General features: G+C 40.5%; 1 protein-coding gene across 1 annotated transcript in view; it reads right to left on the minus strand.

The window, feature by feature from the left end:
• The window catches only part of LOC124606234 (venom carboxylesterase-6-like), a 97,753-nt gene that overhangs the window by 23,397 nt on the left and 60,683 nt on the right, over positions 1 to 13,673 (minus strand). The window contains exons 6-7 of the mRNA XM_047138209.1: positions 3,901 to 4,051; positions 1,449 to 1,630 (exon numbers count right to left, since the gene is read on the minus strand). Coding sequence (XP_046994165.1) covers positions 1,449 to 1,630; positions 3,901 to 4,051 — 333 coding nt within the window. The remainder of the gene's footprint in view (positions 1 to 1,448; positions 1,631 to 3,900; positions 4,052 to 13,673) is intronic.

The raw sequence follows: 13,673 nt of genomic DNA on the forward strand, positions 1-13,673 counted from the left end.
CTTCTGCGAAGCCTGCAGTGCTAGCGATGGAAGAAATGATACTGCGGAGACACGGCTTAGCGACAGACTACGAGATTTTTCCAGAATGAAATTCCCACTCTGTAGTGGAGTATGCACTGATATGAAACTTCCCGACAGATTAAAGCTGTTCGCCGGAGCGAGATCGAACCGGTAAGCTTTTTCTTTCGCGGGCAAGTGCTTTACTGCCTGAGCTACCCAAGCACGACTCACGACCTGTCCTCATAGCTCTACTTCCTGCAGTATCTCATCTCCTACCTTCCAAAAGGTTGGAAGTTTTCTGGTACTGCTGGTTAGTGTGCACTGTGATGTAGCATCTGTTTGATCAGTTTGTCTCGATTTTGTGATCCGACTTCTTCGTCTCTCTTCTTTTTGTATCAGAACGTATGGAAGCAGATCCTACGCTCGTTATTTTTCTCCAGTCGCATCCCAAGTTTCACACACCAGCAGATGTAAGTTGCTCCTCCTTTCAATCGTATTTAACCTTTCTCGCGATTCCTGACTGTCGAATTTTTGTATGCAAATCGGACTTGCTCGTTACTCTAGCATGGACGGCGAACATTATACATGCCTGTTCCAGAGAGTTCGCTACCGTGTCACTGCTGACTCGTGACCTATCTACAACTCCAGAAACTATGCTCAACTTCCCCACCGAAATACAACGTTAATATGATGTGGCTAAACGTAAGTTCAATCAGATTTAATAACACTCGAAACGTAGTACTTTAAACTTAAACAAAATTATCTCTACGAGCCCCATCACACTCGCTCTGCCTCCTAATTCATTTATTTAACACCATTTGAATAGAGTCACTCATTCTGGTAAGTTCTTTACTGTAGGCTGCAGTGTAAGTGTCATTCCAAGCCTTTCTAAATAAGTACCCTTCTAGTACAGTGAGCATTCTCCCATTAGTGACGCTAACTCGCTTGATCAGAGGTGCGTAAGTGTAGATTAGATCTATCCGGGAGAGGATTGTATCTGTACTGACACAGCAGCCAGACTAACTGTTCCGAATCAAGGGTATCCCATAAGAAAGTCGTACTCGTAGCGTGGAGTTACTAGTGTCAGTGGTTACTAAGAAATGAAAGAGGAGGAACGTAGTGTAAGGTACAATACACGTCGAAGTCATTGGAGAACAGGATCATAGGGTGGCACGACGTGGAAGAAACTCTTCCGTGTCTTTTCACAGAAAATATCCCGGCATTCGACTCTAATTATTTTAGGAAGTCAAGGGAAATATAAATCTTGGGAATCTGATCTACCATCCACCAGAATTAACCTCCAGAATAGCCCCCAGACTACGAGTGCAGAATCTTGCCACTGCACCACCTCACTCCACTGGTTAATAAATGTAATAAGTGTTATAATGAATACAAAAATCTCATAGTATTTCATATCTACTGAAATATTTAATTACCAATTTACTTACATGGATCAAAGGTTCAGGATCATCGAGGCTGATAGTTTCGTTGCCGAAATAGAAGTTCCTGAGTTCAAGCGCTGCTTGTGTCTGTTCAGCCGTCGTCTCTAGATGAAGGCATGGCCCCACCACTGCCTCAAAATTTTCGTTGAGGTTCGCGACAACATCTGAGTTATTCAGAATACTGACTCCTAGATAAAATAAAATATTAGTAATAATTCATCGAAAAATAGCTATGTGCTACAGCATTCATACGTCGTCAACAGGAACAGCATTCATAAGTCATCCTAAGTGCTACGCCGCTCTCACTAACTATATTAATCATCTATGATTATGAAATGGTCAGCGCGTACTATTGTCCTAAATATTTGCACTTAACAGTGGGTATGGTATATACCGACTTTCCAGCCCATTTCAATAATTCTTAAGGATAAATGTGTTAACAACCATCTCACGCCCCAAACCAGCCTACGACACTAAGTAGCCGCCTGCTCTACGTGAAAGTGTTAAATGTGTATTGTCTATCAGGACCCAGGCCCAGGCCTTGAAGCATACATGGAGTTGTTGAAAATCATCGTCTTCATAGCCTTCGCTCTCTTTCGTACTTTTGTATCCTATAATGATCTAGTTTCAAAGTTTAGATTCAGTACCAACAGTTTCGGTAATAGAAATAGAAGTGCGAAAGTAATTAGACTTTTGGTCGTAACGCCGAGACTGGTATACAAGATGTAAAATACAGTACAATATCAATATATACTATGCACGGAACGCGTTGAAATCGGTGTTGTTAAACAAACAAAAGCATACACATGGACACCGCCACAGCCGATTGCAACCTACAGAAAGATGAAGTTTTATAAAAAGTTGGACGAGGACGACTATGACTCGCGCTCCGAGGGTTCCGTACAAACTTAACAACGTATATAGACAGTTCATCCACCCCGAGAATGGAGAATCTCGACTATTTTTCCCTATTATCGATATTAATAGTGGCAACTAATCTCACCTGGAAATTCCAAGACTTTTGAGAATGTATTACTTTTGAGTTTCAAGTTCGAATTTTTTATGTCATTTCGCATTCGTTATCGTAATGTGTCATTTATTAATTTCTGAGTTATGTTAACATGTGTTACTAAAGCTGCGATCGTCCTTTTTGTACTTACTTGAACGATATGAGAGAAGACAACGCTAGAGCCGAACTTAGGGCTGCTGTGGTTACGCAGATGTCGAATTGGTGTGTGGAACACTTCAGTATATATTTTATGTGATACTGAAACCTCATTCCAAACAATGGAAGTGCATCAGTTACTAGTATTATTTTGCTTTGAAACGTTACTGACGCTGTAGGTATCGTGAGTATGATAAACTGTAGGGGGATGTCTGTAGGGCGAATAAACCGGTGCGGCGAGTCGGCGGACTCAGGGTCAGTCATCGCTAGACCGGAAATGCATCATTTAACAGTGGCAGGGGACTTCGCTTCGTCATATCGCAGCAAGTCGTACGAAATATTTGTAAATTATACACACAAAGCTTCCTAGTAAATCACTCTACGTATTACTGAAAAGGGGCAGATTAAAATCACTACAGCAGTTCCTGAGATATTTGACGGTTTACGAATGCAATGTAAGTTTGTAATCCCAAAAAGGATATTTTATGTGATATAATTGCAAATAAACAACTTTCGGATTCATTCCTGCTAGTTCCGTAAAACTGAGCGTCTTGCAAATTTCAGGTTTCCGGGTCAATGGGATGTTCCCTACATGTTCCGATGAGTGAGTTTGCGATTATCAAGAAAAGTATGTATCTTTTTATTGCAATGACTTAGATGTTTTGCCCCGGCAAGGGTCCGTAGACCTTAGTATGTGATGTAACATTCAACTTGATCTCTAACCGTTTCAGAGCAAAAGGGGCCTTAAGAGTCGGAGAGACAGACAGATGGACAGACGGATGGGCAACAAATTTGTGCTATAATGGTTCCGCTTTTACCGACTGAGGAGCGGAATCCTAAAAAGTTATGATTTACACATTGTTCTATGGCGATCCCTTTCCTTTCCACTTCTGAAAAACACGTTATTAAGAATTACAGTATGACTGTTCCCACCATTTAAAGTAAACCAATTAAGAAAATAGCTTTGAGGTAAGTATATACCGCAGAAAATTTGGAATACCGTGGACAGCGAGAGTGACAAATGAGGAAGTTTTAACAGCGAGCCATATATACATAACAGAATTAGAAAGAATATATATGGGAAAAAGCAGGCAGTGGATGGGACTACATGATGGAAATGTGATGCCAAACATTCATTAGTGAGTAAGCATTGTAAAATGGAGATGAATTAATCATCTGAAAACTGGAGTGCAGCGTAGGACTTACTTTAATCAGTGATTGTCAGCTCTTGGGAACATACCGTACTAAGTCATGGCTTGTCGTGCATAAGGTACTCACACTATGTACACTTACCAATCTCAGCAGACGTAATGCCAATCATGATAGGTACTTTGTTGAAAGTGCCTGCATTCAGTATACGAATTGGTGACTCCCTTATGAAGGCTCCTTCGATATCTGGTTCAATACTAGGAGCCCAAACGCTGTAAGAGTAGTACAGTTTTTGCTGAAAGAGAAATGTAAATAGGGCATTAATTTTATTGTTTCATTGCGTCGATTAATAAGCGTCTTTGGTAAATTGCAGTTTCACTGGTGAACTTCTGAATCGCGTCACCTAGATTAAACACTAAGATGTCAATTTAAGAAGCGACCAGAAAGAAGCTTTAGCACGAAGGAGATGCAAAATTTGTTGCTAGTAGCACTTTTATTCATCCATGAATCGCTTTTAGAAGGATACTGAACTTCTCTTGGTAAAACGATTTAAGAACACAGAAATAAAAATGATTCGTATATACAGACATTTACATACTTAGACCTAGTTCGACGATCGATGGGCCAAGAAATCAAATCAGGGTTTGTCTCAATTTAGGAAAATCAAAGGAAACCTAACTGAATTCAATCTCATGCTCTTTAAAAACAGCGCAAACTCGCTCGTTTATGTGTCGTATACAGAACTGTATTGTAAAAAGGTTCAAATCAAATGGCTCTGAGCACTATGGGACTCAACTGCTGAGGTCATTAGTCCCCTAGAACTTAGAACTAGTTAAACCTAACTAACCTAAGGACATCACAAACATCCATGCCCGAGGCAGGATTCGAACCTGCGACCGTAGCGGTCTTGCGGTTCCAGACTGCAGCACCTTTAACCGCACGGCCATTTCGGCCGGCTGTAAAAAGGTATTTAAAGATGTAAACAGCACGGTGCACTGTAAATTCATTTCTCACTACAAGTCACTGTGCACACTACACATATTAGACGACATGAAAGACTACACCAACGGTGTTCTGTTTTCACATTGTGTACCACAACTTTTTATTTGGGTAAAATGCTGATATTATAAATAGCAGAACTTCAGGAGCAAGATGCCCAGAAAAGCAAAAGACGAATAAAAAGAAAACAATAAATAAAACATTAAAAGAAGTTTTATCTGGAATAACAGAGATGTTTCATTATTGTTATTATTTAGTTGTGTTGTATTTTTTACCGATCACCTACTCTTATTTAACTAAATAATCCATTATACTCCTTAATCTCTATAATCTTTTTGGACCAATTAAGATACAAATTCATTCTTTGTTTGAAAAAGCTTGTTTTGTGTTTAATCTTCCTTTTTGAATGTTAGTTAAGTCGATACCTTCTTTTGGACTGTATTGAGTTAGCCGTGCAGGAACTGTCAAGGTTATTTTATACGTCTAAGCGACTGGTAAATGTCCCGCCCTTTGTTTAGTGGAAGTATTCATCGTTCTGAAGACTTCTTTACAATAAGTCACGTTATCATTTATGTCAGTTATTGTCATAGGGCTTTCTGTGTTTTGAAAATAGTTATAATGGCCCAGCGCAGGATGGGGTGACTATGAGACAGATGGTGGGAGCAAGTGGTGGAGGCATGACGGTAGTCCTGGAGGCTGCAGAGAAAGGAAGCTGGAAATGCAATAAATTCCTTATTGACGCTTCTGAACTGCTTGCTACAACAGCACAGTGGCGAGCTATCTGCTAAATTCTGGTGGACAGCCTGTCTGCATATCCTACAACGCTGACTCGGCTAGTCTTCTGAGCGTCGACAGGCTGGTTACGTAAGCTGACCATGCGGTCCCTGTGCCAGCGGCGTGTACTTGACGATACGTAACTGCTAAAGCACGAGGCGTTGCCAGGCTGCGTCATGGCACGCAGAGTCACCCATACTGTGATGGCGAAGAAAGGCTGGTGAGCAAGGGGTGCGATCCATTGGCCCCGGGCAGAAGTCAGGCTTGCTGCCGGAAATGATCTGACATCGCCATCTGCATTTTGTCACTAAGTCCAATTAGAGAACCAGTGTAAAGAGCTGTTCACTTGCCGTGCCAGTTCCTCGATCCAGTGACATCTACTGGCAGATCCGTGTGACGTCCTCATCTGGTATCAAACCATCGTATAGTAGGCTCTATGACAAACAACAAATCCATTACAAAGATGTCCAGTACTTGAGGACAGCAGCGGTGCGCTGGTTGTGCATATGCACAGCTAATATCACGTATCCCAGAACACTACCGCCGCTGTCAGTGTGGAAATCTGCATTGCCCCTTGCTGCAACAGTGTGTGCATCACGGCTGATATTTCAGCCGGCTAACCTGCTTCACAAGATTAGACTGGCCTTGAATAATTGCAGTGAGAACCTGTGCTCATCTGATGGTAGCGCTGCTGCAATACGCCACTTACGTTCACATTAATATGCCTATACACATTAATATGCTTCACTTTAATATGCCTACACATCGGTACGCTACCTCTATGATCAAGACCTGGTCCCATGGTCTGCCTTAAAACCAGTTTCTTATTATACTACATATGAGTACAGGAAAGTAAAAAACCAAAGAACTGACGATTTGCCCAACTGGGATAGAAACTGCATCCAATATTACTATGATGCTTGTTGCTTGCACTGCTTTTGTCCCTTCGGCATTTTAACTTTCACTCTTGTCGCACTGCTTCCTTTTCTCTTAACCCTAAATTTACACTTTCTCTGTATCTACACCAAAAGGCTACGCTCTCACTCTTTCTTATGCTCGTAAGATCCAGTCTACTGGAATCTGTGCTATTGATGGTTTATGCCTCAATTGAATAAAACCTATGCACACTGGAACTGGTATTGTGGCACTCAGAATAACTGTTACGTATCATTGTCCTTCTCTGAACCTCTCTACACGCTGCATTTACTGCTCGGCTGAAATGCCACTTTCCTACATGATAATGAATAGATCCAGGGAATCGATTAAGTTAGCTTCTGGTGTTTGATTCTGATATTTATGTACGTCGTTGGGAATAACTGCAAAAGTGTATCTGGCCAGTGCTACTGTGACTGTGAGGCGTTCACCTACGTGATTCTCATAATCAAGGCTGTCTGATGAAAGGTTGGTCCCATTATGTCACATATAGTGCTATTGATTAAGAACCAACTTCCCTTAAATTCAATATGTCTGGCCTCCTTCAATTTTTCTTGCCAATAACAACGCACCACTGCTGTCTGTCGTCATAAGTTGAATAAATCAAATGAGAACCTGCTCGCTGGAAATGCAGCATGTCGTCATAAGTTGAGTAAATCCTATGAGAACCTGCTCGATGGAAATGCTGCATGGGTTCCACGATATTCTTCCAACAATCTAGTCCTTTCTGCTTGTCTAAGAGCAGCTGTATTGCGCATGTACTCTGGATGGTTCGTGTTACTCTGGTAGAACACTCTGTGAACTTCTCCCTGCGACACCGTTGTAATTCCTCCTCGTCATTAGTGCATACTTTCTGCCTTTTTTCCGAAATTAATAATATCCCGTGGATCCTCAACTGCACAAGCTTTCTAACAGCTCCACATTTAACTGGGTGTGTGAATGACGTAACACTGAAACTGTGCATGTCTCTTGTTACCTGGAATCTAATGAGAATATAAATCCGTGCTGGGTCGATTTTCATCTCTACTGACGGCATGTGGTAGTAGACAGGTAAATTCTGTCTGCTAGATCGCATGAGTAGGCTGACCTGAGGCGGTAGCCCGCTTCATGGTTTCTGTAACCCCGACAAGTACTGTTCAGGTGACAAAATCCAATGTTGCTATTCCCCGCAATTTTACCCTCGACATGTAGCATCATATACAGGGACAAATATCATTCCTCCGCCCACTCTACTGCCACTATCAAGCCTGTCCGCCCCCGGTAGCTGAGTGGTCAGCGCGACAGACTGTCAATCCTAAGGGCCCGGATTCGATTCACGGCTGGCTCGGAGATTTTCTCCGCTCAGGGACTGGATGTTGTGTTGTCCTAATCATCATCATTTCATCCCCATCGACGCGCAAGTCGCCGAAGTGGCGTCAAATCGAAAGACTTGCACCAGGCGAGCGGTCTACCCGACGGGAGGCCCTCGTCACACGACATTATTATACTATCAAGCCACTTCACAAACCACAAAATAACAGGAAAGATCTCTAACATAATTTATTCGCTTCAGTGCTGTACATAAGCAAACATATGAGCAAAAGAAATTGTTGACAACACCGTTTATCTTCTTGATCTTAACAAATATGGTGCGTCATGTACTCGCTTAACCACACCGTCTTGTCTTCCTCCCACTCTTCCTCCTCCTCCTCCTCCTTGCATTTTTCTCTGGCTCCATCCTTCGAACTTCTGCAGTCAGTTGTGGACGACCTCGGAAAAGTAGATGCCCAACATGTACTGTTGATATTTTTGCTAGCAACTGAAGTTTCACATTAAGTGGCGATGCAGTCTCCACCACCTGATATTCTTGATACCTTGTGATGAAATTATTTGTCTCACCTGCGGTCGGCATGGATTAGAAATATCACCCTTTGCCCTACTTTATACTGTGATACACTGGCTGTGCATCCCGCTGATTCTTCCTGCCTCCCCAAAGCATTCGGATTCGCCTTCCGTATTCGTTTCCATACTTCTGGTACTGTTTTCGCGAACTCGCATACCGACTCCCGAGCTTTACCTTTCTTTGCCTTTATCATATAAAATGGTGATGGAATATTCCATATGTAATCTCATACAGGGAGATCTTAGCATTTGTGTATACTTTTTAATTATTCACCGACACACATCCCATTCAATATGATGTGTGTTCACATAGTAACTTAACATTTTCCCAGTTGTATTACGTATCTCTTTTATTCTACCGCTGGCCCATGGGAAGAAAACTAGTTCAAAACTACTTCACATGCAATAAATTACTATGCTCCTTCAATAGGTCTGACATGAAGTTCGCACCTTGTCTGTAATTATCGTGTCTGGTACTCCAAACTTCAATATCCAGTTGTTAACCATTCCTTTTGCGACTGCCATTGCCTGCTGGTTTGGCATAACAACCATCTCCACAGACTAAGAAAAGTGATCTGTTATTCTTAATAGGAATCGGTTTGCTGCTGGTATATGACTGAACGTTCCTAATCCATCGACCCCCAGTATTTCAATTGTTTCGATGCTTCTAACAAGCCTCCACAACTATACTCACCTACGGTTCACATCAGCTCACTGTGTGTTCTGTGTGAAATTCTTCAGGTATTCATCCGCTTTCGTTCCTCTCCACCAGTATCTCTAGGCCGCTCTCTGGTTTGTTGCTCTATACCCTCCATGACCAGATAACACATAATCATGCGCTTCCTTTGAAATCTCCTCGTTAAACGCCGCTGGTACTGCTACACGTGACCCTAGCCTTCTGCAACAGTCCGCCACATCTGCTAAACTGTGATTATGTTCCATGCTGTTTATAGTCACTGTCAGTACACCGCACTGCACTGTTCTGCCTGCCATTCCACAAGACTATGACCCAGAGACTTCACGACTGCATTTGTGAGGCACGGGTTAAGAGCATGTGAGTTTCTCACAAGCCTCATACTCGTAAACTGCAGCGGAAAGGGAAGAAAACTCTGGCAAAATTCAATGCCACTACACAATATTAATGTCGCAATCTTTGGATATGGAGCAGTTCTAGGCCTCTGCTGCTGCGGACCAGGACTCTACAACGTTAGACCGTAAAATTGATAGAGTGATTACTAATTGAAATTGTGGATCTCTGTGACACTTCTGAAAACATTATTTTTACTGCAGTGCAAGCTTTTGCATCAGCATAGTGTGTGTGGCAGACTACATCATTGTCCTATTACACTATTACCTGAGACGTGTTCCTGACTCTAAGATTCCTATTCGCACGACCGAATATCGTAATATATAACAGGATTAAACAGAATTATACCAAATACCATTCCTACGAAAAATTCATGAGGAAATCTAAGTCCAGTAACAGACAGTTGGCATAGTAAGAGGCCTTTGTCATAGTGTTTTTTTTTATTTAAGGTACTTATTTAATTTATGCTCAACACTGGCACCAAACCAGTGAGATATTGAACGAATTTTTCTTTTTAATCTATATTATTGTGTGCTGATCCCTTGGTGCGCAGTAATTCAGCGTTGTTTCAGCGGACCAACTTTCATAACGGCTCTTGGTGGTTTGATATTTTAATTTTGTAATTTGTTTAATTTTGAAGGTAAGCGTGAGTCTGCAACAATGTCTCTGTATTGTAGTGTTCAAGGTCATTTCTGTGTTACAATACTGACAGAAAATTTTGTTGTATTGCCGATATTGACTGAAAACTACCGTGCACAATGATTCAGGTATATTAAGTTAAGTAATAACAGGGAACACATGCATCAACAGACATGATACAGAATTCCATACTCGATCATATAACCAATTATCATAAACTGGGTATACTAGTTGTATAATTAATTGGTTTTCTGTTAGAGTACATCGAATTGGTCTGACAAACGGTGTTATTTCAAAGTTACCTATGATTTACTGATGCAACTGAATTATTCAGCCGGTGTTAGCAGTTCCTTGTGTGAAAAGTCAGTACTAATATAAATACTTCAATTCATTAATAATTTTATATCAAAGATTTTGTAATGGTTCAGTGAGACATCACTGCAATTCTTGACTGCGTGTTTCATTTGTTTCCTAATTTCGATTCAGCAATATTCAAAACCGATAGTCTTCCTTCTGAAATTCTTAGGTACAAGATCACACAGTCAAGTGGTTTAACCGACTGGATTGTGTGGGCGTTACATTTTGACTCCACATCAACCAAGAATCAACACTCAATCCTAGAAATTGTGTTTGTCACCAGGTCTACAGAGGTTTACTTTAAATATAATTTAATTGTTTTTCTACAAGCAGTTCTCATGTTCTCAGTGATTATAATACGGTGTCATCATCAAGATGAGTTTATTCCCCAAGACCAACGTAGTTGGGGTAGTCATTTATGTACATCAGGAACAGTATTGGTCCTAATATACTATCCTGAGGAACTTGTAATGTGTTTCGGTTTTGATAAGAGTTTCACTGAGAGATTACTCTTTTGAGTTTTGTGTCACCTCTGCTTGTTGTATGCTACCTGCTAGGCATGGTTGGAATGAGTAATTAGTCACCTTTCCCTCGCCTTATGGTTCGACCTTCCTTAGTAGAATCGTAGGGTCAACTATATCAAAAAAACCCCAGAAGAACTCAGAAATGTCGAACATTCATCCACTCATCCTCATGTATAATTTTTGTGAATTTCTCTGGGACTGATTTTGTATTTCTGCCACTATGGAATCCAAACTGTGATTCATTTATAAGGTGGTATTTATTCAAATAATTAAGTAATCTGTCCTTCAAAACTGATTCCATTATTTTGAGAATGATGACAGGAAGGTAATGAGTCAGTAGTTTTCTATGTCTCTACATTATCTTTCTTTATTGGATGAGCAACTCATGCCTTTAATAATCTGGGAAGTTCCCTAACACAAATGGTTAACTTATTAATTTATTATATTTGTCAAGTTTGCATACTCTGTGTACATCAGTTCAGTGCACATATTGATGTTCCGTCCAAAGGTTATGATTTGTAATTTTTTAGATGTTTTACAGTTTTACTGCGTTCATGATGTCTGGGTTATATAACATGATGTGCTCAATTATTTACAGCCGGTATATTTGTTTTCGAGACCTTTTGTTGTAATTTAAACGTATTACCTGAAGAATGAGCATTCACGTAGTTTACTAATTGGCATGCAACATTTACTACTTTATCCCTGTCCCTTATTAATATATTATAATGCCTTTACCTCCTTCTATTTAATGATATACCAGCCTGTTTTGTTTTGCTTGTCTGTGATTATTTGTCATTAAATTACTTTTTTGCAGCAGTGAGTGACCCCCCGTAAACTGGTGGTAATTTAAGAAACTGAACCGTGGAAGTAATGTACTTAACTCACTAAAAAGACTTTCTGATACATGTTCGTATCCATTTTTTCGTGAGATAATGCTGCTCATGTGCATTAATTTGGAAATGCCTTTTCAAAGATCAATTTAAACAATGTTAGGACCACAGCTTTTTCGCATTTCCTTTGGTTTCTCAGTACACGTCTCCTAACTACAGTTTGCCAGTCCTCATGAAAAAGTTTAAAGTCTCTTACAGGTCAGTAATTTAGGTATCTTTCCCATGCCTGATCATTACTGTTATTACCTGTCAGAAATGGAGAAAAAGTCCAAGATCTCTTAAAACTGCATCACATTCTTCGCTGTACATATTCCTGGCCACAACGTCCATTACGGACTTTATTGTTGTAGTTACTATTATTGGGCTGTTTACCAAAAGGGACATGGCAAAACTGAAGGATGCTTAGAGAGTATTGCTAGTGTCATCTAGACATTTATGTTTTCTTCCCCACATAAAATTGCACTAATGTTCGTGGATGGGACGTCATCTGGATCTTCTGTTAATTTATAGGTATCCACAGTATTGCACAGTGATCGATATCCAAACAAAATCAATAATTTTCTGTTGATTTCAAGTCCTGTTAATTCGTTAGCTGATATCTGGAAGTATTTATTTCACAGTATGTGTCAGGATCATATCTAAATATAGCCTGGATTCTTATCTGACGCAGAGTCCACCTCTCTCTGGAGTATTCCTGCAGTGAGAGTCAACCAATTCACACAACGATAATCCTATGTGTTGCACATCTGTGTGTCTACGATAGCACTCAGCAACACAAATTGATTTGCTATTCAGTGAGTAGAGTTTAATTCAAATTGTATTAATTAATTATTGGTGGCAAGTTTTGATGAATTATTAAGTTTGTGAAATGTTCCGTGTTATTTGTCCAAGTGCTATCATTTTCTTCATGAGGTCTAATAAGTTTGCCTTTTGGTGTGCCAATATCTGTGTTGCGAGTGTTTTCCGCAAAATGCTATGCTGAGGGAGATATCCTTCATTCAAGGGAACATACTCTCTCGATTTATCCTAAAGGTTACTTCTTCTTCCAATGGATACGTGTAATCTGTGGCCAGAGTTTCAGCCCCATATAGTTTCGTTAATCAACCATAATAAACAAGCTCTTCCCGTTTCTGTTTATATGTAGTGACACCCGCACGAAACCCCGTCTATCGATATTCCAGACTAAGTACCGAAGCAACATGGACAAAGTCAACAGCCATCAGTGCCATTTCCAACCACACATTAATCCGTCACTCAGATCTGTTATCGTGTGGACGATCATTTAGTCAGAACGACTACATATTGGTACCACGAGTTAGGGAGCTATTTTGTCCATGCCAACATCTACAGACCCCCATCCGTGTCCAAAGTGTTTTTGACACCCACTGTAACTGCACAACCTTCTTTGTGGCTTGACGTAGTTTCGCAGGATCTCTGTTTGCGGAATCCATGTTGCTTTTATAGAGGAACTGTTCATTTTACAAGAACGTCATAATTCTTGAGATAAAACATGTTCCATAATTCTACAACAGATTGACGTCAACGATATAAGTCTATAATTGTGGGGATCTGTCTTACGGCCTTGCGACGGGGCGGTTAATAATAAAGAAGAAGTGCGGTTGCAGCAGATCACACGAATGTTGACATACAAATGTTGGTTAAAAAATGTTATTGCAAATTTTGGCTCTCACGTAAGTCTCAGGGGATGATTTCCATACTTGGTGCATTAGTACACTTCCACACCCGCGCATTTGTTATAGTTCTTCAATTAATTATTCACTCAGACATAAGTACAGTTTATGCTAGGGAACAAAAATTAGGCGATTATTA

Source organism: Schistocerca americana, chromosome 3 (genome assembly GCF_021461395.2).
Source record: "Schistocerca americana isolate TAMUIC-IGC-003095 chromosome 3, iqSchAmer2.1, whole genome shotgun sequence".
NCBI classification, from domain to species: Eukaryota; Metazoa; Arthropoda; class Insecta; order Orthoptera; family Acrididae; genus Schistocerca; species Schistocerca americana.